Raw genomic sequence first — 26,372 nt, 5'->3', positions numbered from 1 at the left:
TTTGAATTTGGCATTTATTAGGGTTGTGGTTTTTTTTTTTTTTTTTTGTTTGGTGGGAGTTTTTTTTTGTTTGTTGGTTTTTTGGGTTTTTTCTTTTTTTTTGGGTGGTGGTTTTTTTTTTTTTTTTTTTTTTTTTTTTGTGGTTTTTTTTTTTTTTTTTTTGAGGAGATTTTGTTGGGGTTTTGCTTTGGTTGGGATTTTTTTTTTTCAATATGCTGAAGATACAAGATCTTAGAAGATGCAAGCATCACCTGGAATAGATTGTCAAATTTTTACTTGGATTAAATGAGAACCATATTCTCATGCCTGTAAAGGACATGAAGCAAATTACCTGGACTGTTTCAACAAACAAAACTTCAAATGCTTTCAAAATAATCCCCTTCCCCCTGCCCAAAAAAAACAACCCAAACAAAAATCAAACCAAAGCAAAAACCTAAAAAAGGAAAACTAGCGGTATCGAATTTTCTCTTGTCTCTCTTCACGTCTTGGCAATTATACAGGGGTTTGGCTCAGGCAGCAGAATGTTTCAGGCATTAATATACAGATGTTCCTTTAACAGCTCTGCCACAAGACGGCTCGCTGGGAAACTGCTCAAGTTTAAAATCCAGTTTTGTTGCTTTCCTTCTTAAAAAACACAGAAAGTTACTATGTGTTTGTCAGTTTCCACTTGCAGGGATATGCGGGGGGGAAGGCAGGCATTTATTTACGGCATGTCTCAAAGCCACGGTGCTCTTTAGCGGGATAAACCTGGCCAGGCGACACGAAACTCAAGCATCGCCCGCTGCCTATTTCAAGAAGGCTGGCACAGCTCCCCTTTGCCCAGCCGGACTCGGGAGAACCCGAGCGGAGGCCGGACGCTCCCAGCACCGCCAGCCCAGCGGGAGCAGCGGCACCGCCCCGAGCCACGCCGGCACTGCCGCCTCCTGCCAGCCCGGGAAACCTCCCCGGGAACTGCCCGCGCTCGGGAAGAGGCGACATCTTAAAAAAAAAGCCGTTTAAAATAAAAGCCCCCAGTTAAAAACAGCGGCAGGAAGCGACAAGCCCCGCAGCTCAGCCCTGGCAGCACACAGCCGCGGCACCCAGCACAGCGCGGCGCAGCCGGCTCCTCTCCGGAGCACGTACCCCCTTCCCTTCCCTTCCCTTCCCTTCCCATTCCCATTCCATTCTATCCCATCCCATTCCATCCCATTCCATCCCATCCCGCTCCGCCCGGCACAGCCGGCTCCTCTGCGGGCGCGGTCTCCCATCCCGCAGGCACGGCACGGCGCGGCCCCGCCCCGCGGAAGGGGCGGCGCTGGCTGCGGAGCGGCGCGTTCCCGCCGGTACCTGCGCAGGCAGCACTCGCACACGCTGCCCAGCTGCTCCTTGGTGAGGACGTAGGCGAAGGGCACGTCGCGGTAGAGCAGCTCTCCGGGCCGCACCCTCCGGCGGGAGCGGAGGCCGCTGCCCTTTCCCGGGCTGTGGAACCGCTCCAGCGCCGCCGGCTCCATCCTGCCGCGCGCGCCGCCACCGGAGAGGAGAGCGCGGCCGCCCCGCCCGCCGGCACGTGACCGGGCGCTGCCGCCGCCATCTTAAATCAGGGCAAGGGCGGGGGCGGCCCCCGCGGCGGGCAGGAGCCGGGCCCGCAGGGGTGGAGCCCGGGCTTGCGGCACACGCGTGTCCTGCGCTAGCGCAGCACAGCCGCCCTGAGCGGTGCAGGGCAGCCCTTCGCCTGCAGAGGGCTATAATAATACGTACCACGGGATCCCAGAGTGCGTCGGGCTGGACGGGGCTACAGTGCGCCACCTGGTGGAACCTCCCTGCTTAAGCAGGGCCATCCCGGAGCGCGTTGCACAGGACTGCGTCCAGAGGGATCTCGAATATTTCCTGTCAGGGGGACTCCACAGCCTTTGTGGACGATCTGCTCCAGTGCTCAGTCACTTACAAAGTAATGAAGATTTTCTGCATGTTCGGGTGGAACTTCCTGGGCATTATTTTCTGCCCCTTGCCTCTTGTACTATTGGTTGGCACCACTGAGCACAGCCTGGCTCCATCCTCCTGGCACCCTCACTTTAGATATTTACACCCCAAATATTAAACAGTTTGGTTTACAAAGGAAGGGATGTGGCAATGATTCAGTCAAAAGACATGCCCACAAAGGACATTATATTTGTGAGCTGGCATCTGGATGTATTTCTGGATCTCATTGTGATCTGAATACAAAGAAATATGACTGTGCCAGTAGCTGCTTCTACACTCTGGTGGTGTTTCTCACTGAGAATGCACCCCATACACCAGATAACTTTTTGTCAGAACCATGAGTCAGATAAATGACAATGGAAAAAGCAAAACACTTGCAGAATTAAATAAGAGTATTAATCTGAAATGTTGGTGCTCAAAGCCCGTGAAATAAGTGCTTTCTGTATGGGTCTGTGTAACTTTCATTCATTTATGAGATTACACTCATGATGTAGGCTAAACGTGCTAAACTGCAGATTGGCTTTACCTGGTTTTCCTTATCATGCCTATAGAGGGAGGTAGGGCTTGTGTTTTGGAAAGGAGCGTTGATTCATGCTGTGAAAGAACACTGAGACATAGACCTAACAGTTCTGCCAAGCAGCTGTACAGTGCTAAAAACCCCTCAGTTTTGTTCTCAGTAACTATTATTTCAGTCTGCAATTGTTTTCATCCAAGTTGCAACAAGGTAATAAGGAATGGCAATATGCATACCTAAATCACTGAATCAGGAAGAACCAAGGTGCCTAAAGCCAGAGGATTCTCACAGAAAAATATATTTTGGCATTTGCTTAATGTTACAATGATGTAATTCATTACCAAAAGGACTGACAGCAATCTAGCTGTTAGTGAAATCATTATGCATGTTACTATGCTTATCTTTAGCTCTTCTAGCAAATTTTTAAAATGTGTTAAATTACAGTGACACTGTGAGTTTCTCAAGAATTAACCTTAGCAGTTATTAAAATATTAGGCAAGTAGCTCTGTGTTTGGCCTGTATGCTTTACTTCTTCACCTATTAAATGTTCTGCATTTTCCTGTCTATGATGTTTTAGTTTCTAAGCAGGCATCGCCCAAATCACCTATATCAAAAACAAGCCCAGTAATAACAGAAGTAAACATCTGCCTCTATTAGTGAATAAATTTAAGAAATGAATGGTCAAACAAAAAGCATAAACCTAAAGGCCTACCCATGAACTGCAAAAAGTGCACTCGGGGAAGAGTGAATATAAATATATAATACCAGATTTAATTTTCATTATGTTCTCTTTTTTTCTTGGCAGGTTTTCTCACTTATATGTCCAGTAATACAAAAAAACCTTGCAAAGTACAAAAACTCATCTGAGGGAATGCCAGTCTTCTGTCACACTGACACACAAACCAAATGAAAATCACATCCTTGAAGAGCCCAGCTACTCTAGGAAGATTTGAAGTATGTACACCTGAAGAAAGGGACTTCCATCAGCTTGGCATAAGCTGTACAGGAAACAAGCCACAGAAACTTGAAAACAGCTTTTAGTTGACATTGCATTTCAAGTGATATGAAAACATAATTGCAGTAATAGAGATTTTCTGTATAGATAAGCTTTCAAACACAGCATTGAACATTTTAATGCAGAGTTGGATATTTGGACATCTGTATGAAGGGCCTGAAGAACTGATTCTGGATAGCTACGTCTATGGGTTAATGACAAATGTGCCTAGGAGGGCCATTCAACAGTCTTTGAGCAATGGTGATCAATGGAATGCTCAACTTGGATGTTTTTGGAATCATCAGTCTGAATTTTCTCGAAAGCATAATGATACTAGGGATATATACACTAGTAAGTGCTTATTTAGCCCAAGAATATATTTAGTTGAATTTAATCCCTGTTATCAGCATGGTATTTTTATATGACCAAGTCATACACAGACCTAAACAGGTCAGACTTCTCAGCAGCTGTTTGAAGTGCATGACACATTCTGGACGGAAGAAACTGTCAAAGAGTGTAATGAGGGCAGTTTTGAAGGAAATATCACTTAATTGTGGCTGATGCTGCTGAATTAGTCATACCTCTTTACTGCCAGGAGACACCGTCATGGAGCTTTAGCTCTTCTATCTCAGGACGGCATGTTTTACAACATGAATTTAGAGAAAGAGCTGCAGTAATGAAGTAATTCAAATTCTGCTCCTTACTCATAAATGTGCAATAGCCATTCCAAACAACACAGCACAAAATAGATTTTCTCTTCTGGGAGCAAAATATGGCTCAAAAGACAAAATGTTAAATTTTGGATTGTACAAAATCTGTATCACTAACAGCATAGAATAGCTATCTATTAATTAGTTGAAAGCCTGTAAGTACAGATAAATCTTTTATGAACACATTATCTCTTGATGAGGTCTCTTCACTTTCAATGTTGGTGTGCTAGTGAAAAATTGATTCTAGAATGTTAAATTAAAAATCACTGCAGAAGCATTTTAAGCACAAATTCATAATAAATTTCACATAGATTTTATCTGTTGATTTTTTTTTTAACTGGGAAATTTACCAAACCATTGTATCTTCCCTGCCCCAAACAAGTCCATTTCCTTCAAATGACAGAAGCAAGCTCAGGAAGTTCTGAGCTGTTTGTTTATCTGGGCTTGTATCAATAGGATCAACCACATGAGTGCTTAAAGACATCATGAGAATCGACTGTTTCATTTGGTGTATCTTAACTACTCCTAATTTCCCTTGGGCTTCCTGTGCTTGCTGCATGTTGTGTTCTATCTGCTGGGGACAGTCAGTGCACTATTTTTAGCAAAGACAAATTAAACAGCCCACACAAGGAAAGATGCAATAGCTGTTAAATAAGAATATAATGTGAACAAATAAACATCTCCTACTGACTTACACTTTCTGGAAAAGTAACTTGTTATTTCATTTTTCTCAACATTTATAGAAGAAAGGTATGCCTTTGCTAATTAATGTCTTACAAAGCTCAAGTCAGAGTTTTCAATCTGCAGCCCCACAGATAAGTGTTCAGTCTGACAAAACAATTAATTCAACATGCTTCTCAGGAAGCCTCAGTTTCTTCCTATCACATTTGCACATCCTAAACTATACCACACAATCTGTTTCTCAAGTTTTATGTTGACATTTCCATCAACATTATCATTAGCCTGCAAGGCTGAGCTCTAATTATTAAAATGTCCAGTGCAGAACAGGTTTACAGCCAGTACAGACACATTCCACCTTAACAACCCCTTATCACAGCATCTACTGGGTTAATTACTGCAAGGTCACAAACCCTTCTAGATCAAAAGTGAACTGACTATAGAGTTCGACTTAACTGACCTAATTCCAAGTGGCAAAATTTCTCATTAACTGGACCAAGTTTGTTTCTGTCTCTATTTGTGTTTGTTATGATTTAAATATAGGTAATTAGGAAGAGCTTAGGCAATTGCTAGCATAGTCATAATTTTCTTTCCCAGACAGATGGCACAAGTGATGAGGGCCACTAGAAAAGACTTAGCATCTCCAAAGTTACAGTCAATGTATCAGCTATGATATACTGGTGCTTTAATATGGAATGCCAAACACCATTTTTGGGCAGCTCCTCAAAAAAATTGGAAGAGTGAGAGCAACACTTAAAAGTGTTCTACTAGATAGTGCGTCACATGTGGTTCATGTTTCAGAGGTTCATGTATTAAATCAGTCTTGAGAAAAAAAAAGGCAGTAATGCCAAGGAAAGGAATACAAATAGTACAGCATTGGTTAAAAATAGTAACAGAAATGTATGATAAGCCTTTATATACAGTTAAAAATTTGAAAGCGAAGTGAAAGTTCAACATTATCCTACAAAAGCTAAAATACTACAACAGTAGGAATTATTGAGTGGATAGCATCAATTAATCAAATATATAGACCTACCTAATTTTCACTCCCTGTGTATTTATTAATATACAATAGTAATTTTCACATTTTCAATCTTTTCCATGAATATTAAATAATTTTTATAATGACAGGCATTTCTCTCTCCATTTCACATTTGTGATCAGGGCTAAACATTGCTCACACTTAGCCTTAATGGTGCATTTCTGTTGAGCATTAAATCTCATTTCAAGTCCCCAGTTATGCAATATTCCTTCCACTTACAGACTCCTGCTGTTAGTCTCTGCATTGGATCATTAAGTGCTGCTTTGCAACAGCATCAAAATAAAACAAATTTCTTTTTTTCAGTTTGTGTTTGAAATCTTATCAGCACAGTTGAAGAAATTTATTTAGGCAGTGGTGGTCTTACATTTCACGTATAGAATACTTCTCCTGGTATGCTGGAGGTGTAAGACACCTTGCTGCAACAAAAGCAAGGTGTTTTGATTCAAGGTGGGGAGGGGGAATCAGCCCAAGAGACACAGCAGTCTTGCAGACTAGTAGATAAGACAGTTACCATTTAATGAGACTGAAAAAGGTGGAATTGCTTCTGTTAATGCAAAGTTGCCATTCATTGACAATTAACAGTTTCTCTGAAACAGTCAGAGATGTAAGCAGAAAAGGAGCCTGAAATCTTGACAACCTGCACCAGAACACCATAAAGGCTCTGAGACAGGCAAATTAAGCCTCAGCCTTTCCAGGAGTTTCATCATAATATTACAAAAGCTCAGCTGCAGCTTGAAGAGGACTCTAGCTAGCAGAGTGAACTGAGGCTGCTCAAAGTCAATTTGTCATCTGCAGCCAGAACTGCAGGAGGAAGACAGAGATTAATGCTTATCACATCTATACCTCACACTAACCTTAAGAAATTCAATTTTGTTTGTATTGTTTGGGGCACTAGTGTTATCCACAGCCTGAAAATAGCCCGGCCTTCACCAAAATGGCATTTTATAAACTAGTGCTTTGCTAAAGAAGTGTATTTTTTGCCACAGCTCTTTCCAGAGGGTACAATATACAACACAGAAACAGTACAACCTCTCAGCATTGTTGAACAACAACAGAAGAGTTAGATGGTAAAACAGAGAAATTGGGAACAGGTTGCCTTATGGAGTACTATGGCTAAAACCAGAATTTTAATAGTATATGGTTTTGAGTAATTTTTTGGTACATGTATTACACATTAATGGCAAAGGTTTAAAAAAATAAAATCACCTTATTTGAAATCATTTATACAGCACTGAATATTCTGATGACTTTCAGACCTAAAATAATCCCTATACACATGTAGGTGTTTATGTATTGTATTACAAACTAGTACATGTTGTCTCTGTTATTTTCAAAAGAAATAACTGTTACAACTTTTCCTCAGGGATATCATAATCTTTATTTTAAGCAACTCTCAGTTAATATTTTATCACCCTGTCATTACCTTGTCTTCTGTTAACATACCACTATTAATTTATTAGCATTTTTTGACTTTAGGCTGCAAATTCAGAAAAGCAGACAATGTTGCAGGCTCAGTTGTTGTAAACACCTTTGTATTCTGTGAATCTGTCAAAAGGGCATTCAAATCATTAAGCACTAAAATAAAAACCAAACAAATAATAATTTGGTCTGTTAATTTTTTTTTCATATGTTGTAAATACACAGCAACAGTGTAACGAAAAGTTGCATTTAAGTGGTACATCCAAAAGTAGCACGAGCTAATAAGCTCCTGCGAAAGTTGCAAAGCTTGTCCATTCCAGATATGATTGTGTGCAAAGCTTGTCCATTCCAGATAGGATTGTGAAAGATAACTGTGAATTCATTACTTTTATCCTAAGTAGAAGGGCTCTTGTTACTTGCTAAATTTTTCCTGTTTGGACAGGAAATCATCTAGCTAACCGTATGTCCGATTTTATTTAAATCACTTTTTATCAAAGTAATCTTCCAGAAGCAAAGGTGATCTTCCAAAAGCTTTAGATTTAGGAGTTCATGGTCCTTGTACTTGCCAAGACTTCATCATGGAAGAAGGTCTCAGCAAACAAATCGGAGTTTTGCAAAGCCTCAAAAAGACGCTTATAGTCTTCTGGATACAAGTTACACATTGCAGCATTTTTGGGAATTTCTAGTGCTTTCAGTAATGTGTCACTATTGTCCAAGCTCCACGAACTGAAACAAACAAACAAAATCATAATGGAGCATTTATTTCTGTGAAAAATTAAAAAGCATGAAACATTATCTAAAGGTCCACTTCACTCTTTCACAGCGTCTAGAAGAAGCTAACCTCTTCTTGCAACACAAGTTACGTTCAATCCATACTGCAAACAGGAATAAGCCTCTGCTATTAAAACACATCAATAGCAAATTAAGCCCCCAGCACACACAGACAATACCAAACACACAAACCTCCTCATTACAGGATAGGTGCTCTCTCTCCCTCATCCACCCTAAATTCTTAAGTCAGTTACAGGCATTACAGCCTAAAAAGGGTGTTTCAGTGCTGGAGAAATTAAATCCAAGGATGACTCAGTACAGCATGAACTAGTGACTTACACCTCACAGGTATTTTCTTCTATACATAAACAGATGTATCCACCCTCCCCACATCTACATCTTTGCTATGAAAGCTATACTTTTATAAATGTGCACATACATCAACTATTTCCCAGACAGGAAAAGAGTGTATAAATACACAGAAGATGCATATTAGAAGCCTTCAACTTCCTAGCTGAAGGACCAAGTGGAGATGAGGTATACCACTGAGCTTTAAGAAAGAAATCCATTAAAGCTCTTTGCACTTGTCTTTCTAAGAGAGTTACTGAATTTAGTAGCTTATTTTCTCCCCCCTTCTCGAAATTAACTTTCATAACCTACTATCAGCAAATGAGAAGTATATTCATTATTCTCATCAGCAAGAAGTCAATGCTTTCCAGACTGTGAACACCTTCCATATCTGGGAAACAGAAATCTACTGATCATAAAGAAACGTGAACAGCTTGCATAATTGGTAAAGTCTAAAGCCTAAGTTTTTAATTAGATAACAGCCATTTGAGGATGTCCCCATTCCACCTTCTATAACCTTCAGCTGTTTTCATTAGCATGACTTTGATGTCTGTTGTAAGCTGAATCTCTTTCAGCTTTTAGTTTCTGTAACTGCAAAACTCTTGGTGGCTTTATTATTGTATCTGTAAAATAAATGAAAACTTGCAGATACATGACCTAAGCTGCACTGGAGGTACATGAATTACTGCATATTTTAAATACTTTCCAACCTTCCTGACAGGAACAGTCCCCAAAATACTGTATAGTAGGTTGTATAAATGAAATTTCTATTCTACATGCTGATTATTAATTAAAAATTAATTCGTTCATTTTTTAAAAGGCAGTATTTTATCTGCAAATAAATACTGCTTCAGGAACATATTTTAATATTTTCATATATTTCTCTGAAGTATAAAAATTGTAATTCTTTCTTACTTACTTTAATCTATCGGTAAGTTTAGACTTAGGTTTAGCAAAAGACTGTTTCACCATGAAAATAAAGGTAGATGCATTTGAGGGCTTCAAGCCTCCTGTAAATAGATTTTGCTGAGGAGTCAGTCGTACCAAACAGATATGGTCATTTGGCAGCCGCTGCAAGAAAAACAGAGTAAGTCACTGAAAAAAATTACTTTTTGAGACAGTATCTACCTTAAGCTAAGAGTTTCATCTTTGCCACCAATAACATTTCTTATTAAGAGTTTTAACAAGATGATTTCATTGGAAGATGTGCCTGTGCCTCAAACAGAAAAGGAAATAGAAAACAAATGAAAGATACTATCATTTGGGGTTGATTTCTAGGACTGGACTTTCTTAGTTTAAATGGACAATACAGGCTTGATGTGAGTTTTCAAGATATTATATGGCCTATTGTATTCCTATATTATGCAAGGTATCAGACCTGCCTTTTATATATAAAGACATAATTATGTGAGTGTAACTCTAAGACACTATTGCAACATGAGGATTTTATAAAACTGGGACAAAGTGGAGTCTTCAAAGGAAATAAATGTACTTCTGTATTGGCAGCAATGGATGTATTAGATCTGACAGCTGTACTTCTGACGTTGTCCTAGTACATCTTGCATAGCCCACCTGATGGGCCTCTCCACATGGCTTTTCAGCACACAACTAAGCATATAAAGCACACCCAGTCACTCACATATTATAGAAGTATTGCAAACTACACTCAATACAGCACCATAGCAGTTTTCTGGGGAGCATGAAACTCAAAAATATTAATTAAACGTGCTTTTATATTATCAGAATTAAAAAGGAATATTCCTTTATTATACAAAGGAACATCATTACTTTTCCAAAGGAGAGAAGTAAATAACTTTACACAAGGTATTTTTGCACTTCTCAGATTTAAGTATGGAGACTCTTGCTTTTCCACAATTAACTTGCACATGCAATCTATAATAGACATGTGAATAATTATTTTAATCAAAACCATCAGCATACTGATTGTGTTATTAACTGTGGTAATACTTGTTTTGTTCAAGCAGGTAGATGTAACCATCAGTAACTTCCTCTGAAAACACTTTACCTATTCATATTCCTTTATGCTGTTTACTCACTATATTTTTTTCATCACAGACAATAAAGATATTAGTTTATTTCAGTTTCTAAGATAATAGCAATTCTTCACTCCACTTTTGATGAATCTCTATGCTGCCTTTAATATTAATTAGAAAAGTTCTTAAAAAAAACATATGTAAATGCTGCTATAAAGTTCCTTTAACCTTTAATTAAAAGTAGTTTAGCTGCATCTTCAGAAGAAAAACATATACAAAAATCTTACCCCAGCTTTTGGTATCGCCAGTCCTCCATTTTTCAAATTAGTTGCAAATGAAGACCAAGGTTCCTATGGGAGGAAGCAATTGTATTATGTATCGTGGAATTGAAGTGTTCTGTTAGAATAGAATAGATCATTTCAGTTGGAAGGTACCTACAGTGAGATCATCTAATCCAACTCCCTGAACAATTCAAGGCTGGCCAAGCTAAAGCATGTTATAAAGGTCATTGTCCAAATGTTCTCTTAAATGCTGACAAGCTTGGGGCATTGGCCACCTCTCTAGGAAGCCTGTTACAGTGTTTGACCACCCTCTCCGTAAAGAAGTACTTGCTAATGTCCAGTCTAAACCTTCCCTGGCACAGCTCTGAACCATTTCCATGTATCCTATCAGGGATACCAGGGAGACGAGCTCAGGACATCCCTCTCCCCGTCCTCAGGAAGCTGAAGAGAGCAGTGAGGTCACCCCTCAGCCTCCTTTGCTCCAAACAAGATAAGCCCAAAGCCCTCAGCTGCTCCTCATGGCCTTCTGGTCCTTTCACTGGTTTCGTTATTGTCCTCTGGATGCACTCAAGGACCTTCACATCCTTCTTAAACTGTGGAGCCCAGAACTGCCCAAGTGTTTAAGGTGAGGCTGCACCAACACTGAATTCAGTGGACAATCACCTTTCTTGACCAGCTGATGATGCTGTTTGAGGCACCCCAGGGTGCAGTGTGCCCTCCTGGCTGCCAGGGCACACCCTGCTAACTCACCACCCAGGTGGCCAGCCAGGTATAGCCCAAATCAGTACAGCCTCTGAGATCTGCCCTTCAGCCAGTTCTTCACCCAGCACACCCTGAATCTGCTCATCCCACAGCTGGACAGCTTTTCCAAAAAGATGCTGTGAGGGACAGTATCAAAAGCCTCCTTAGAATCCAGAAAAATTGCACCCACCTTTTCCCTTCATCCACTGGGCAGGTGACCTTATCACAGGAGGGTGTCAAATGGGTTAAACAAGACTTTCCTTTGTGAACCCATGTTAACTGTGCCTGATGAGTGCATTATTCTTCAAATGCCTTTCAACAGTACCCAGCAGACTCTGGTGCTCCATAATGGCTGCAGGTACTGAGGTTAGACAAACAAGTCTCTAGTTCACTGGGTCTTCCCTCACATTCTTCTTTGTAGGGGGATGTGGAATAACACTGGCCTGCTTCACTCAGCAGGGACCACCCCAGGCTCCAAAGACCTTTGGTACCTGATGAAGAGAGGTCCTGCCATAACTTCACTAGCTCCTCAGTACTCTGGGATGAATTCCATCAGGCCCAAGGACCTCTGAACATTCAGCTGATACAGCTGGTCCCTTACACTTTCAGTCTCCATAAATGGAAAGTCACAGTTCCCACACTCGTGGTCCTCTGGCTCAGGGGGCCAAGCAGCCCACGGCTTATCAGTATTATTAAAGACTGAGGCAAAGAGACATCAAATGCTTCCACTTCTACTTTATCCCTGTTAGTCAGGTAACCTCCTTCAAAAAGTACTAATCTTCAACTACTTAATATTTACCTTAATGTATACCTTGTAGTATAAGGTATTTGGAAGATAATGGACAGTGAAACCTTATTTTAGATTAGCAAAACATTTAAACTTTGACAGTAGGTTCCTAGAAAAACAGAGCACAAAGATAATTCTGAAAAGCATAAATTAACTGAAAGTTGAGGCCATATGCTCATGAGGAACTGGGGGACAACATAAAAAAAACTTTTAAAACTAAACCATAGCATGTTTCACAAGGTAAGAAGGTACTGACTAGTAGGAGAAGCAGGTATGCTTGGAACATTAAAGCACCAAGACTCAAAAAAATTTCTACTGAATACAGCTTAGGAAGTCAAAAGCATTGGCAAAATCCAGAGGATATAACAAAGAGCAGACTACGACAAATTGGAAAAGCAGACTTCTAGTTTCACACAACCATTAGCAAAATGGAAAAGGTTTATCTGGTGTGTAAACATCTTTTTTTAATCTACCAGAATCTGAGAATAAATGTTTTGGAGTGCAATGGCTTGCAGTGAAAACACTGACATCATAGTGAATAACAATGTTGCTTAATTGAAAGAGTTATACACAAAACATGACTGGTTTAGCTTTTTACAAAAGTTTTCCAACATTCCACATCCTCCTACAAAGAAGAATGTGAGGGAAGACCCAGTGAACTACAGTTCTCCAACTGATTTAAACATCAAATTAGCTTCTAATTAGTTTGCAATGGTAAACCACTATAAACCCTTTTCTAAATGCATGTCCATAGCTTTAGGCCATATCAGCTGGTACAAAACTCTTACCTTATGCAGTAGTTCAATTTCATACCCTAGTTGTGCAAGTACAGTAAGTGCTTGATAAATCTTCGACTTCCCAGGCTTTGCTGTTAATACCTAAAAAAATGGCAAAGAGCAACCATTTTTGTTGCAAAAACCAAGATTGTGAAAAGACTATATAAAACAGTAAGAAATTCAGTTAAGTCTAAAATTCCAAGGTAAAGTTACATTAGGCCTCTAACATGTGCTTTGTGTTATTTAATTTATCTTGTCAGAAGACAGGGCTAGAAGATGTAATATTTGAAGTATTTCTTCACAGCAGTTATTTCGATAACTGAACCATGTATGACTCTCCAGAATATACCTTCTGGTCCCTTTTAAGGCAGAGAAGTTTCACACAGAAGAGAAATAAGGATCAGATTTCATATAAAAACCATAACTTTGGCAGAGTTATCAGTTTACACTGATAAGATAATATTCCCAAGAAGACACACAAAGCAGAGTAAGGAAAACATCAGGCATTCGCGCTGAACATAAAGCAATTTGCACAGTCATCATCCTGATCAATGTTACAAATCAAACAACTCTTAGGGCAAGGAAAAAAGAAAAGCTTGTGATTTTTCTCAAAAAGGGCAAAGAAAGAAGTAAATTGTAGCAGTGAGATTTAACTTTGTGTAATAGATTTACATAGCCTCATCGTATGATAAAAAGCCAGAACAACCAACAAAAAGGATCCAACAATGTCTAGTTAAAGAAGGTTCCAATAGCTTTAACTACACACCTCTTATGTAACAGAGTTCACATTATAACCAGAAAAGTTAATTAAAAAAAAAAAAAAAAACCAGGGACTACCTTAAATGAGTAGGCTGCCCTAGTTTTAGGCTGCCCTAGATTTAGTAAAACATCTGACCATTAAAACATACTACACAAGTGGGTATTTCAGTGGTGTCCAAACAGTCATTTCACAGAAGAATATACTTAAGATGGTTAATTTTTTTTCAGTGGGGTGTTAGACATTACACTGGTTGTGTAAGCAGACCTGGAAGTCCTTGTCTACTTCAAGTAATTAAAGGTTTATGACTGTACAAACCTCCCAGTTTCATTGTGGGGGTGGGGGGGGAGAGAAAAAGAAGTCATCCTTGAAGTATAAGTACAGTTCTAGAGCTTTGGGACAGCATAAATTAGGAATATGTAATCCAGAAAAGGCTCTGCACCTTATTGTACAGAGCATTAATAAAAAGTAGTGTAAAACATTATATATTGCCTCTATTATTTTCAGTACTGCATACAAAACAGCTCAAGAGGACAAGTGCATTTCACTGTATCAGTATTTAGTGACTAGGAATCCTCTTGTGTTTTTGTGTTTTGAATTCAGTCTTCATTAACTACTACCTGCAACTAGTAAAAAGCTTTTTGCAAAAGCATGGCACAGAATTTAATCACCTCACAATTTACAATGGAAAGCAGCTAGTCTGCTGCTGCATATACTTCTCAAGTATACTTAAAATTTGCAGTTAAATGACAACAGAATGATTCTTAATAGTGCTATCACAGCATCAAGCAAACAAGTAGGAAACTGACAACACTTAAAAATTCTGGTAGTAAAAAAAAATTCACTAGCAAAAACATCAGGTATACAATATAAATGGGTTTGTGTTCTGTGAAGCACTACACCTTCATTACCTGTAAAATGCTTTGCACATACCGTATACTCTTTTTCACTTATAAAGAGGTTGAGTTCTACTCTTCCGTATCTGTATATGGAACTGCATTCATACATGGCGAAAAGAAGTCTCCAAAGTCTGTTTCTTTCCAACGGTTGCGGTATGATTCCAAAAATTTTCAAAGGAACATCTGTTTCCCACAATAGCAAAAGTATCTTTAAAATTTTGCAGTAAGTCTTACACAATCTCATTAATTCTAATGTCTTAACTACAAAAAACTTAAGAAAGTCTCTAAGTTCATGTTGTTCAAGAATGAATACAATTCAAGCCTTAGTCAAAGCTAAGCCCAGTTTGCATGAGACAAAAACTTTAAATGACAAGAAAATAATCTGATATTGCCATGGGGCGGTGGGGGGGGGGGTGAGGGGGAGAGGGGTGGTTCTGAAGCTATCATGAGTCTTAAGCAAAGCTGAAATGTAGAAAACAGCATCTATCAATCCAGCATGTGTATTAAATAGAACATTGAATTAAATATTTTATATATATATATATATATATATATACTGAAAGCAAATCCCCAAGTTTTTGCCCAACTGCCTATGCACCCTTGAAACACATGTTTGTAACGTGTGGGATCATAAACATATACCTGCCCTCCAAGGAACTGCTGCTACACCCATGGTTTTAAAAAGGTGGTCAGAAGACACAGCAGGTGGTTTCAAAGCTCCCTTAGCCAAAGGATCCAGTCTGAAGAAGTCACCATGAATCACCTTTAATTGCCCATCCAGGCTATTTTCTAGGGACTGAATAAAAATAACTTTAGTTGAAGAAATCTGGATACAGTAACTAGCTTTGCAAAACACCCAACCCAAACAAAAATGCATTCCAGCACTACCTAAAATTGTTACCCAGTCAAAGAGTCAAACCTCGGAGCTGCTTCTTACAGATTATAAAAAAGAATAGCTTCTTTCAGCTGATAAAAATAACTGCCTCCTTCACTGTGCAGGACATTTTGACAGTTTTTGTGCTGTTCAACTTCAGCTTTAAACCACATTCAAAAATTTGTAAGATGTTGTGCCATGTTTTTAAAAAAAACACACAAAATACTAAACTAAGCAAACTGCTTCTTTTAACAAATTGAAACTAGAATTCTTCATATCTGTGGAGAGGATACCTTTTATACACATTTTAAGTCGGGTGAGAGTCATTGGTTCCAAACCAGCTCTGTAATGCAAACCTTCTAGAGCAACTTCTGCAGCTCTGAGTCTGACCCCCTTTGAATCCATGCAAAGCCCAGGTGAGCAGAGAGGACAACACATGTGTCAGTTGTAGGAAAACAGATTAAATAAAACTGACATAATCAGAATAACTAAAGAGTATTTTTACAGATTTTTACAGCTTCTTACAAAACTCTTGCTTAAACATAAACATCTACAATAACTCCGAACAGTTTCAAATTTAGGCATGGAATTTTATTTATGCATAGAAAGACCATGTATGAACTCCAATTCCTACATACACAAAATGCCAAATTCATTAAAAAACATCCAGCATTTGTGATGTACAATGCCAAACTACATAGTGTTATGAGGCATTATGTCAGATGTTGCAAGTAACAACTACTGCCTAATTCCTTTTTGATCCAACAATTACACAACAATTTAACCTAATTTCTCATTTCCCTTTAATTTTGTTTTAGAAACATGCAACTGAATCAAAAGTATACCTGTAAGTCTGTAAGAAAATCTGAGTTACTTTCCAGAGCTACCACTCTAAAACCTGCATCAAGCAGAGATCGAGTCACAATCCCAGGACCTGAAGCAGGAAAATAAAGAAAAAAAAAAAAAATTAGCAGTGCATTTTTGTTTCTAAGTGATTACCTTTAGTGATTTTCCCAACACAATAGTTGTGATATATCACCTTCAACAGGTGTGTTTGTTAAACACACTTCAAAACAAGAGTTGGAGAAACGATTTACAGGCAGCCTGCTCGAGATTTCTCACTGTATTACACTAAGCACGGCGTTACAATTAGATACTGAGCAGCATTGCAGATAACGTCTCAAATATTTCTATTACTTTTTCTTCTGCCAACTGAAATATACTGTGAAACCTTATCCATATTTTCTTTAAAATACATTCTGCAGAAATGCAAACAAAAGAACCATTAGGTAACCGCAGAGGATCTGCCATAGCCCATAATCCTGAGTGTGCTTTTACTGATAAAACCACAGCATTACTTGACAGAAAATACCATCTCTGGTCACTCTACAGCAAAGTTTTAACACGAGTGACTCAAGCCTCCAGACTGCAACCCCACTCATCCCCCAGGCTCTGCATAAATGGGGCCCCCAGGCACACCCGAGGCATGTCCCGGGAAGGTGCCGGGGCGCGGGTCCGGGACATCCCCCGGCCGGGATTGCGGCCGGGGCAGCGCCGGAACGCAGCGCAGCTGCCACCCCCGCCCGAGATCCCGGGAGAGGCACGGCCCCAGCCCCTTCCCGCGGCAGCAGCCCCAGCCCTCCGCGGGGCCGGGTGCCAGCACGGCGGGTGGCGAGGGCGGCAGCTCGCACTGACCCCCCAAGGTCACTGGGGCGCGCCGGAGCCTCGGGCAGCTCACCGGGCGCGAACTCGAGCAGGAGGGGCTGGGGGCCGGGGCCGAGGCCGGCTCCGCTCTGCAGGCAGCGCCGCACGGTGCGCGCCAGCTGCGGGCAGGCGATGAAGCGGCGGACCACGAGGCTGCTCCGCTGCTCCTTACGCACCAGCCGCTTCTCCTTCGCCGGCTCCGCTACCCGCAGGGACGGGTACTGCCGCCCCGCCGTCACCCAGCACGGCGACAGCCCGCAGAGCAGCGGCCGCAGCCCCGCTGCCAGGAGGCGGCCGCAGCCCGCGGCGCCCAGCGGCGCCCGGCCCGCCAGCATCGCCGCGCCGCCCGCGCCGCGCTTCCAGCTCCGGGTGCGTGATCGCCGCGGCAACCGGGGCGTCACTTCCTCCTCTGCCCGGCCTCTCCAGCGCGCTTCCGCTCCGCCGGCGGAGGGCTCTCCGCCCGCCGCCCGCCCTCTCTATGGTGCCCGCCCCGCACCGCCGGCAGCCTGCGGCAGCACCAGCGCCCGCGCCTCCACGCCATGCCGGCTGGCGGGTCCCGGCCGCCCGAGCCGCCGCGGAGCTGAGGTGAGCTGACGGCGGGGGAGGAGGGGAAGATGCGATGCTTCCCCCGGTGCCGCGCGCCGCCGCCGCCTTCTGCTTGTGTCGGCCGCCACCGGGCGCTCCAGGGCGGGCTAGGGCCGCCGGGCGGGCGGCGGGAAGGAGCCGGTGCCGGGCGGGCTGGGCGCGCTGCCCGCCTCGGCCGAGGTGGGCAGGTGGCGGTGCCGCGGCTCCTGGCCCTGGTGCGGTGCCCCGGAGCGGAGCACAGACAGGGCTGGGGCGAGAGGCGGCTCGGGAGGGGGCTCGGGCCGGCGGGCAGCGCTCTGCCGGGCGCCCGTGGAGCGATGTGTGTGCTCCGTGTGTCGGTGAAGTCCCAGGAGCTACGTATTTAGCTTGAGGTTTGCCTGGGTGTTTCACGGGAGTCTTTGATCTCCGCGTCTGCAGCTAAATAGTCACTTCGGGACTCGGTTGTTTGTATCGCCCTGCCGCTCTCAGCAGGTGCAGGATTCTGCTCCGGCCGATCTCCGGCATCCGTCTTTGCCGGCTTCTCTCTGCTCCGTACCTTGTTGCAATTACGGTTTATGCAAAACCTCTAATTTTCAATAGCAGTGACGTTGTCCTTTCGGCAATGTCCTCAATGCCTGAACGAGAAATAACTTTAAGATCATCTTCAAAACGTTTTCAAGTTCTGCCAAACTGGAGTTCATCCTTCAGGGATGCTGTGCCAAAACCTGTCAGTGGCAGGTGAGTGGCCGGAGTGTGATGGGGGAAGGGAGAGGAATCCTTCCAAACGTGTTTCCCTGCTCCCTGTCTCATTTGTGCAGAAGGCAAGAGAGATCTGGCAATCACAGGGTACACCTGGTCTTCAAATTAATGGTTGATAAGTAGACTTTCTGTATGATTTTTTGCAAATTGCTTATTTTCTTGTATCTTGTTTCTGTGCTTGTGAAATGAGAAATTAACACTTTTCTACTTACTAAACAAAGTCGTTTTGTTTGGTATATTGTTCAAAAACAAAAACTGGGATAGAAAATTGTGGCTTTGTTGTTCTGTTTTTGGGGGACCTACATGTGGCATGCAGAGTGGCTGGGCTGAATTTAGAAAAATGCCTTAGCAAATGCAGCAGTCCTTCAATTCTGCAATTTATTTTTAAATACTCAGCTTTTTTACGCTGAGTCCTGTAATAGTTTTCCCTGTGCCTTAAGGGAAATGGACAGATTGTTCTGCTGGATGATGGGATAGACCTCAATCCATTTTTAAACTGGACTTTATGTTTTAATAGCTTTTTTCCTCTCTTACTAATTAGTCTGATAATTTAGTAATTTGTAGGACTTTTAGAACATCAAGCATAACTTGATTTTCTTAAAGCAAGTGTCTAGTAATGTCCTAATTCAGCATTCCTTATCAAAGTTTATTGACAGCTATGGCCACAGAAAAGTTAGGTTTAGTTTTAAGCTTAATTAATGAATTTTGGAAGTTTTTGTTGTCAGCTGGATGACTCAGGAGTGCTAGGGTCATCTTTGAATGGACTGTTCAGAGCAACTGAGATTATTCAAAGGAGTGTTTGGTAATAAAAACCAGATGACAAAATGCCCTGACAAGTCTTCTTACACTAGAAATGATACACTGATCTTCATGACTTTATTTATTTTAGCTTAGTGCTTGCCTGGACTGTGAACTGCAGGTCTCTATGGGCTAAACTCATGGTTTGGTTTTTTCCCCCTGCTAGAACTGCTAAATATATGCTGAATCTTTCATGCATAAAGGACTACCTCTTTATGACCTGGTCATTATCTTTGACAAACTGATGAAACCATAGGAAAATGGTAAGTGGTTTTTTTTTTATTTAGAAATTACAATGTAGAAAATTGTTTAATACATTGAAGTGTGTCACAGGGACATTTGAACAGTTATTTTTACATTATGGTTGACTATGGATGTGTTCTAGTTTAATCCAGGTATCACCACGTGCAAATATTTGAATTTACAGTCTTACCTCATACAGCCTTATGTCTTTGTAATGTATGTGCATTGTTGAGTGCTCTGGAATTGTTTCCTCCTAATTATTGTTTCCTGAAATAAATCAGAGGGAATCAAAAGGGTTACCTGTTTGATTGGATTCCAGTCTATGCTTGAACCAAAAGAGCTCATTAGTTGTATGGGTCAAAAGGATAGTAAAGAGATTTTTATTTTTTTAATGGTTCTAAATACCTTTTGCATTTACCTTTATTTGGCCCAATTTAAAGCTTATTTTTCAAGTTAATATTATAGCATTAGTCTTCTAGTATTATTTTGCTATGTTGTAACCACTTAGCCATAGTAAATATTGGCAATCGTTTCTAAGTAAGGGTGAAAATTGCAGAAGTACCTGGATCTTGATCTCAGTTTTTCAAACTCTTATGCCCATGCTTCATTTTAAGTACAAATTTGGCAGAATTTCTATCTTCCACAAAAAGAAACTGATGAGTATTTCAATGGAAAATTGCATGATGGTATTTTTCCTTGTCCTCCTAGTGGATACTTACCATAGAGTCTCCTCTAAAGACTCAGAATACAGATTAAGTTTGAAAGTTACCAAATACTACCTCTAATGTGACTTTTAGAAAAAGCTTTCAACAGAAATGAAAGAAGCTCTTACAATAGAGCTATTAAGCCTATTTGCTTCAGTAATGTGAAAATGTGAAAATAAAATGATCTGCTACATGGTTGAGTTGACAGAAATGTCTCTGCTTTGCTGAGATGCAGGATGACGCAGAATTCTTGTTTTCATTTATTTTATTAAGCATACTTGAATTATTTTGTTGTAATGCTTTGGTTGGTGACCAAGGAAAATAGTAGCAGGAGTGGTAAGAGATCTTTTCAAAAGTGCTCTAAGCACTACATATTCAGGAAAAGCGTCTCTAGGAAGAATTAATTTTTTAAAATCTGTTAGAGAGTAGTCTCATTCTTTTGTCATATTTCCTAGCCATCGCTGTCCCCCGCTCCAAGCCCATATATGCACAAAGGAAATCTCCCAAGAACTGAAATAGAATTTAATCCTATGCCACAATCTGGTTTGAGATCCAGTGAGTTTGCAGCCTGTGAGTTGTGTTGGACATCTTCCTTTGAAGTGAAAGTCTTTGCCTTTATAAGGAGGTCAGAAATTTTGTATTTAGAGCTGTTGCAGTCTACAAACCTTAACTTACTGTTTTCCTACATGTCCTCTGTTGACAATTAAAAATTACTTGACATTTGGATAGGGGGACAGTGGCTAGGGAGTGGGGGGAGTTTTGCTGTTTGGCCAAGTTATTAGTAGCAAGGAAAATTAGAATCCAAGGTTCCTTGGACGCTCGCCTGCGCCATGTGACAATGTGGATTTCAGCCTAGCACTGAAAACCTGATTAATAGGGAGTTACTGCCCATTAAAAGTCTGTTAGATCAGTTGTGCAGATCAGTGGAGAGTGACTGCCTAGGTACCAATTAAGTGAAACTATCAAGTCAGTTCTCCTTTGAGATAGTTTCTGAGCACTAGGTGTGAGGTCATGTATGCTAGAATAAGCTTATTTGAATAAAAAAGTTAAGCCACTCCTTTGCTATTTTTCTTATGTAATACTATGCTGTTTAATAGGAAAGCTTTTTCAGACCAGGTGCAGATTGACTTTGCAACCTTACAAACACTGCAGCAAAGTTCACAGCTGACAAAAGAACCATTCAGAACAAAAGTAAACGTTTTTAAAATTATCTGATACCTTGAATTCTGTCCCTGTTGATGCTAACAACAGTGTCCATGTTTTATTTTCCTTCTAATGAACACTAAGCAATATCTTGGACATTTTCAGTGGAGAGGTGAAGGGTTTTGTAGTGTGAAGATGGTTGCATAAGCTGTGTATTATAAGGCATTTTGGCAGGGTTACAGATTTCTCACTCTGTACTTTGTCTGTGTGTGCAGAGAATCTCAGTCCCTAGGGCTATCAATCTGGCATCTTTCATCAGCACTAAATTTACTGCAAATAATTTTTGTGTGCATGCAAAAAAACAGAACTATTAAACCTTTGTGGGCAGGAGCAAAAACATTCAAATAGATGCTTTTTCTGTTTATTTCTCTCAGAATTTCTCTTCGTTGAATTCTGGTGAGCATATTCTTCTGACTTAAATTCACTCAGCATGTGTTTGTGTGTCTATCTCATCGTAAGTCTTTATCCAGAAGGCTTTTGAAATGTTGCCTTGCTCGAGAGCCTGTCGCACCAAAATTTTTTTTACTTGTTTTTTTCTTATTAATCTAGTTAAAATATGACTGTGATGTCTTTGAAACTGTCTGGCTAACTGATAAGGAAAGTGTAGAGGTGAAATGCTGTTAGTGCCAGAGATTGCTGTAGACAAATTTTGCTGTGTTGGGTGCTTGCTTTTTAGGAACAGAGTTGCTTAGCGCACTTGTGAAGTTTTTTCCACTGTTGTTCCATTACGCTGCTCCACCTGTCCCAAGTGAATTGCTAATGTGTGGCCTTAAAATGTGAGCTGTAGCACTGCTTTTCTCTGTCCATGCCAATGATTTCTTTGGGTTTTTTGTTTGGAACGTTAGTGTTGCACTGGAGGGCAAGTTCAGATTAATCCAGAATAACTTTTAAAAAAGAAAGAACATAAAACTAATCATGGTATTCATTTTATCTTGGTAAAATGAGCATGTTAGGAAGATTCTTAAGTTCACTTGATGAATATGTTACTGAAATAATATGGAAATTCATAACGTACATTTGGGAGGTTCTTAATGGTTATAACTTGGAATTTTATGTGCTTTTAGCCTCTGAGTGAGGGCATGATGATTTTATCACTTCAGACCAACATTTCATCTGGACCTGGATCACAGTTCAGGTGTTGTTCATTCTGTTTTTACAGTTTTACAGTTGACCCAGTTTGGCAAAATAAACAAATTGGGGTGCATCTTGTCCTGAAATTACACATTTGTCAGTTGTTCAGTAGTATTTTGGCATTTTCACTGACTCGTGTATTTATTTTATAAAGTGACGTACACCATGCAGAGTTTACACATTTGATCCTAGGAAGATTTGATCTTAGCAAGAGTTGGCATATAAAATTATTCTTTGTCCAGTGTTATATTGGGAGCTGCTTAGTTTCTTACCTGGCTTTTCTCGTTTTCTTTTCATGACTGTTGAAGTCTACTATGTTACTACTGAAATATAACATCATTAACAAAAGGAGAAATAACAGTCATTCAATTTCTCTATGGGCTTTTAACTTCTTCTGTCATGGAATCACTGAAACAATCTCACTTTGGGTTTTAAGTGAAATTAGCTTTTACCACCTTACAGTATTGAGTTTTTGTCAGTGTTTGTGATAGTGGGGATTTTGTAATGGAAAGATCTTTTTAAAATAGAAACTACTTAAAGTGACCTTGATCATAGTTTTTTGAAAAGCTGATCTGAAACAAATTAGATCTCTGTTTACAGGCTCAGGTATTGCAAGCATTCAAATTCCGTAAGGAGAAACTAGTAACTGTGTGCTTCAGAAAACCTCCCTAAGATCTGTTAGTCAAAAGGATGTGTAAATTGTTAGAGACGGCTCATATAGCCAATGTCTGTTTACACAATTAGAGCTGAAATGAATTTACCATAATAACTTCCTGTTGGAAGGGGGAGAGTTGTAACAGCACTCTAGGCTAAATTCACCACTGGGTTTCAGTAGTTGCAGCTTCATTAACTTCAGCCAAGTTACACCAGTGATTAATTTTTTGGGGGTTATGATTTGCTTAACATAGGTCTCTTACAGTTCATACATGATTAAGTTCTTGCTCATGCATTTAAGGGCCAAAAAAAGAAAGAAGAAAAAAGACCAGATTAAATGTATTGTACCTCCTTACAGTCCTTGTATGAAATATTTATTTCATAATCTCTCATTGTATTATTCTTTGCCACATCCCTGTGAAATATATCAGTTCCTTTTGGTTAAGAAATGCAATACAGATGATGTAACAGTGTGACTGACTTCGTGGAGGAGGTTCAGAGCAAAGAAGGGATTTGATCTCATTCATTTGTATCTGACACTGAATAATGTAGAAACTAAACCATCCTTCCTTTTGGAAATATAAAGCAAATAGATGCAAGATTTTAGTAGAGCTGCTGGGTATTCTGATTTTCTAATGATGGCAATTATTGAAGCTCTAACAATTAGCTCTATTCTTAATTAACCTTCTGCTTGGACCTGCTGGCTTGATAACAGAGGGACTGCAAGTATGTAATACTTATGGATAAGAATTGTTTCATAACTTGTATGGACAGTTTTCCATTCTACATGTGGTTGCTTCTGGCCTTTATATGATTTAGGACCTTATAGAATATTTTTATTATACTAACTTTATGTGTGTTGATGAGAGCTATAAAACTTGCTTTTCCCTAATCAATATAAAGAAGTACAGAATTCAGTCTCACTATGAAATTTAATTCTCAGAAAGTCTTGAACATTCTTCTTTGCCCAGTTGGGCAACTTTTAGATAATTGCCTCATTCTTCTTACGATTTCAAGGGATTTGTTCTGTCATTTCTGCTTTTTCATATATGTTGAAAATTGTTACCCGAGATCATGAGGGATTTTATATCATATGTTTTTTAGCAACCTCTTATGAGATGGTACGATCCGGCAGCTTTCTCAGGTCCTTGGAAAGTAAAGATTTGGATAAGAGTGAATCTTTGGATTTGCAGGACTTTTTTTTCTTTTTTTCCTGTAAGGAAGAAGTACCTATCCTAGAAAAGATGCATAAATTTGTCTAATAGGAAGCTTTTCGTTTTTGTTATGCTTTGTAATCAAACTTGTGCACATGTTCTGAAGTGTAACAAAAATCAGAGAGTTCTTCAATTAAAGGAAAATTTAAAAACCAAAAAGGGCAAATTACTAGTTTTCAGAAGACTTAAAAGGAGGTTCATGCATCTCAAGACAAGACCAGTTACTCATAGGTTATTCCTGAACCACATTTGTCTAGACTGTTTATAAGAGAGCTGGAATGCTGAGAGTTCTCAATTCTCCTAAAGCAGTCTGGTTTACTGCCTTTTCTACCATATCTCTACCCAAGATATGTTCTGGTGTTTTGTTGCAGACATGAACAAAAAAAATTGAACACATCGAATGGTGAGGTTGCTTTTTGTTCTTGTAACATTCAGTCAAATTTGTTCTAGTGAAGCTTGAAACCCCAAACTTTTCAGACACTTGGGGGATTCATCATCGTGTACTTCGAGTGCTGACAAAGAGGTTTTTAAGAGAACTGTCATATATTCTACTAAAAGCTACTATTTGTTTCCAGACATACCTCTTGTATTTGGCTACATGACTGAAACATATTTTTTAAGTAATGTTAAATATGGAATAGTAGATTGTGCCTGGCAGTATGTTTATCATTGTTTATTAAAACTGTGAATAAGCAGTATGACTAGGAAGCTTAGAAGTTGAAAATAGCATGTGAAGCTTCCTCTTTAAACCTCACTATTCCTGCTGTTTATAGATGGGAAGCTCAGTGTGCCTTTAAATGCCACTGCTGCTTGAGAAATGTCACATCAGTGTCAGAAAGTAAAAACCACCAAAGTGTTCACGCTTAGACGTTTTTGTAAATTCAGTGAAATGAGATAAACCACCCTGGTATCTGAATACTTCTTGAAGGAAAGCAGACCTCATGCATTTGAAAAAATAGACCTCTTAATCTGTGTATCTGACACAGAAGAAGAAAGCATGTAAAAAGATATTTTTACCCCTAGTACATTTTTTTTTCAAAGCCAGGCAGGGCATACTGAGCAGTCAGGAGGACATTAATGAGATTTTCTCATGGTGAGGCTGCCCAGTAAAAGGTTTGTACATTAGTCTGTCTTTTGAACTGATAAACTTCCAGTGAGCCCATGGTATAAGACAGCACAACAGCATGGGGGTGTGCTTTTCTGCAGAGGTGTCAGGTCGGATAATGAAAACAAATATATGAATATTTTATTTCCCTTCCTTTTGAAACAGCAGTGTTCTAACTATTATGTTTCACATAAAACATAATGCAGAGCAGAATTGTATTAGCTGGAATTGGTCTGGCTTTGTGAGATGATTACAGCAACATGAATTGCCTATCACCTTTGCCTGCTCTCTATTTCTTTCTGTAGCAAATTCTGTGATGGTCAGACACATCTTCAGCAGCTAGTACTTTTGTACTAGCACTCTGATGATAATATTCCAGGCTTCTGTAGGTATATCTTGGCTTCCACATTAGATGAAGAACCAAACTATTGTAGAGAAGTTGCATTTGCACTTCTCTAAAGAACATATGTGCTCTTTGTTTATTAGCTCCTGTAACAGCATAGTAGACATGGTCCTTTTTCTTGCAAGCTAATGAACTCGTAATGCTATGTTGTATGTAGTTTTTACATAGTGTCATGTAGATACTGGGTCATTTAGAGTTTGCCCCCAATCACTGAATCTTCATTTTAGTATTAAATAGAAATGTTCATAGAATGGGATCAACCTTTTTTTCCTTCTATGTGGATGTTAATGGGCAGTAAGAAGAATTTCCAGTATATGTTTTGATAGTGTATGGCCATGATGGTTTT

At 40.1% G+C, this 26,372-nt stretch overlaps 3 protein-coding genes across 6 annotated transcripts in view; 1 reads left to right on the top strand and 2 right to left on the bottom strand.

Moving 5' to 3' along the window:
• Positions 1 to 1,523, bottom strand: part of SMYD3 (SET and MYND domain containing 3) — a 375,697-nt gene extending 374,174 nt beyond the window's left edge. The window contains exon 1 of one of the 3 annotated variants that reach the window (XR_008429812.1): positions 1,327 to 1,523. Coding sequence is in view for 2 of the 3 variants with exons in the window: in XM_053937663.1 (XP_053793638.1) it covers positions 1,327 to 1,490 (164 nt within the window). In the remaining variant the exon portion in view is untranslated. The remainder of the gene's footprint in view (positions 1 to 1,326) is intronic. The other 2 variants (XM_053937663.1, XM_053937662.1) reach the window with 2 other exon arrangements.
• Positions 1,524 to 6,915: 5,392 nt separating this feature from the next.
• Positions 6,916 to 17,584, bottom strand: TFB2M (transcription factor B2, mitochondrial). Its single transcript, XM_053937682.1, has 8 exons — positions 17,283 to 17,584; positions 16,390 to 16,478; positions 15,313 to 15,466; positions 14,705 to 14,853; positions 13,027 to 13,116; positions 10,717 to 10,779; positions 9,355 to 9,506; positions 6,916 to 8,042 (listed from the first exon to the last, which is right to left on the bottom strand). The coding sequence occupies exons 1-8, from the start codon at positions 17,581 to 17,583 to the stop codon at positions 7,856 to 7,858; spliced, it is 1,185 nt and encodes a 394-aa protein (XP_053793657.1). The 5' UTR covers position 17,584; the 3' UTR covers positions 6,916 to 7,855.
• Positions 17,585 to 17,708: 124 nt separating this feature from the next.
• The window catches only part of CNST (consortin, connexin sorting protein), a 49,245-nt gene continuing 40,581 nt past the window's right edge, over positions 17,709 to 26,372 (top strand). The window contains exons 1-2 of one of the 2 annotated variants that reach the window (XM_053938387.1): positions 17,709 to 17,833; positions 19,536 to 19,632. The gene's annotated coding sequence lies outside the window, so the exon portion shown is untranslated. The remainder of the gene's footprint in view (positions 17,834 to 19,535; positions 19,633 to 26,372) is intronic. The other variant, XM_053938388.1, reaches the window with a different exon arrangement.

The sequence above is a fragment of the Vidua chalybeata genome, chromosome 3 (genome assembly GCF_026979565.1).
Source record: "Vidua chalybeata isolate OUT-0048 chromosome 3, bVidCha1 merged haplotype, whole genome shotgun sequence".
Classification (NCBI taxonomy): domain Eukaryota; kingdom Metazoa; phylum Chordata; class Aves; order Passeriformes; family Viduidae; genus Vidua; species Vidua chalybeata.
The sequence above is the reverse complement of the archived record's forward strand: the minus strand, read 5'-3'. Positions and strand labels throughout refer to the sequence as shown.

What these genes read in the sequence shown, in the direction of transcription:
- TFB2M (XM_053937682.1), bottom strand. Translation starts at nt 17,583, where the DNA reads ATGCTGGCGGGCCGGGCGCCGCTGGGCGCCGCGGGCTGCGGCCGCCTC. An exon ending in AGCAGTTCCTTGGAGGGCAG is followed by an intron (nt 14,854 to 15,312) that starts GTATATGTTTAT and finishes TGTGGGAAACAG; the next exon opens with ATGTTCCTTTGAAAATTTTT. An exon ending in AAATTGAACTACTGCATAAG is followed by an intron (nt 10,780 to 13,026) that starts GTAAGAGTTTTG and finishes TTCCTCCCATAG; the next exon opens with GAACCTTGGTCTTCATTTGC.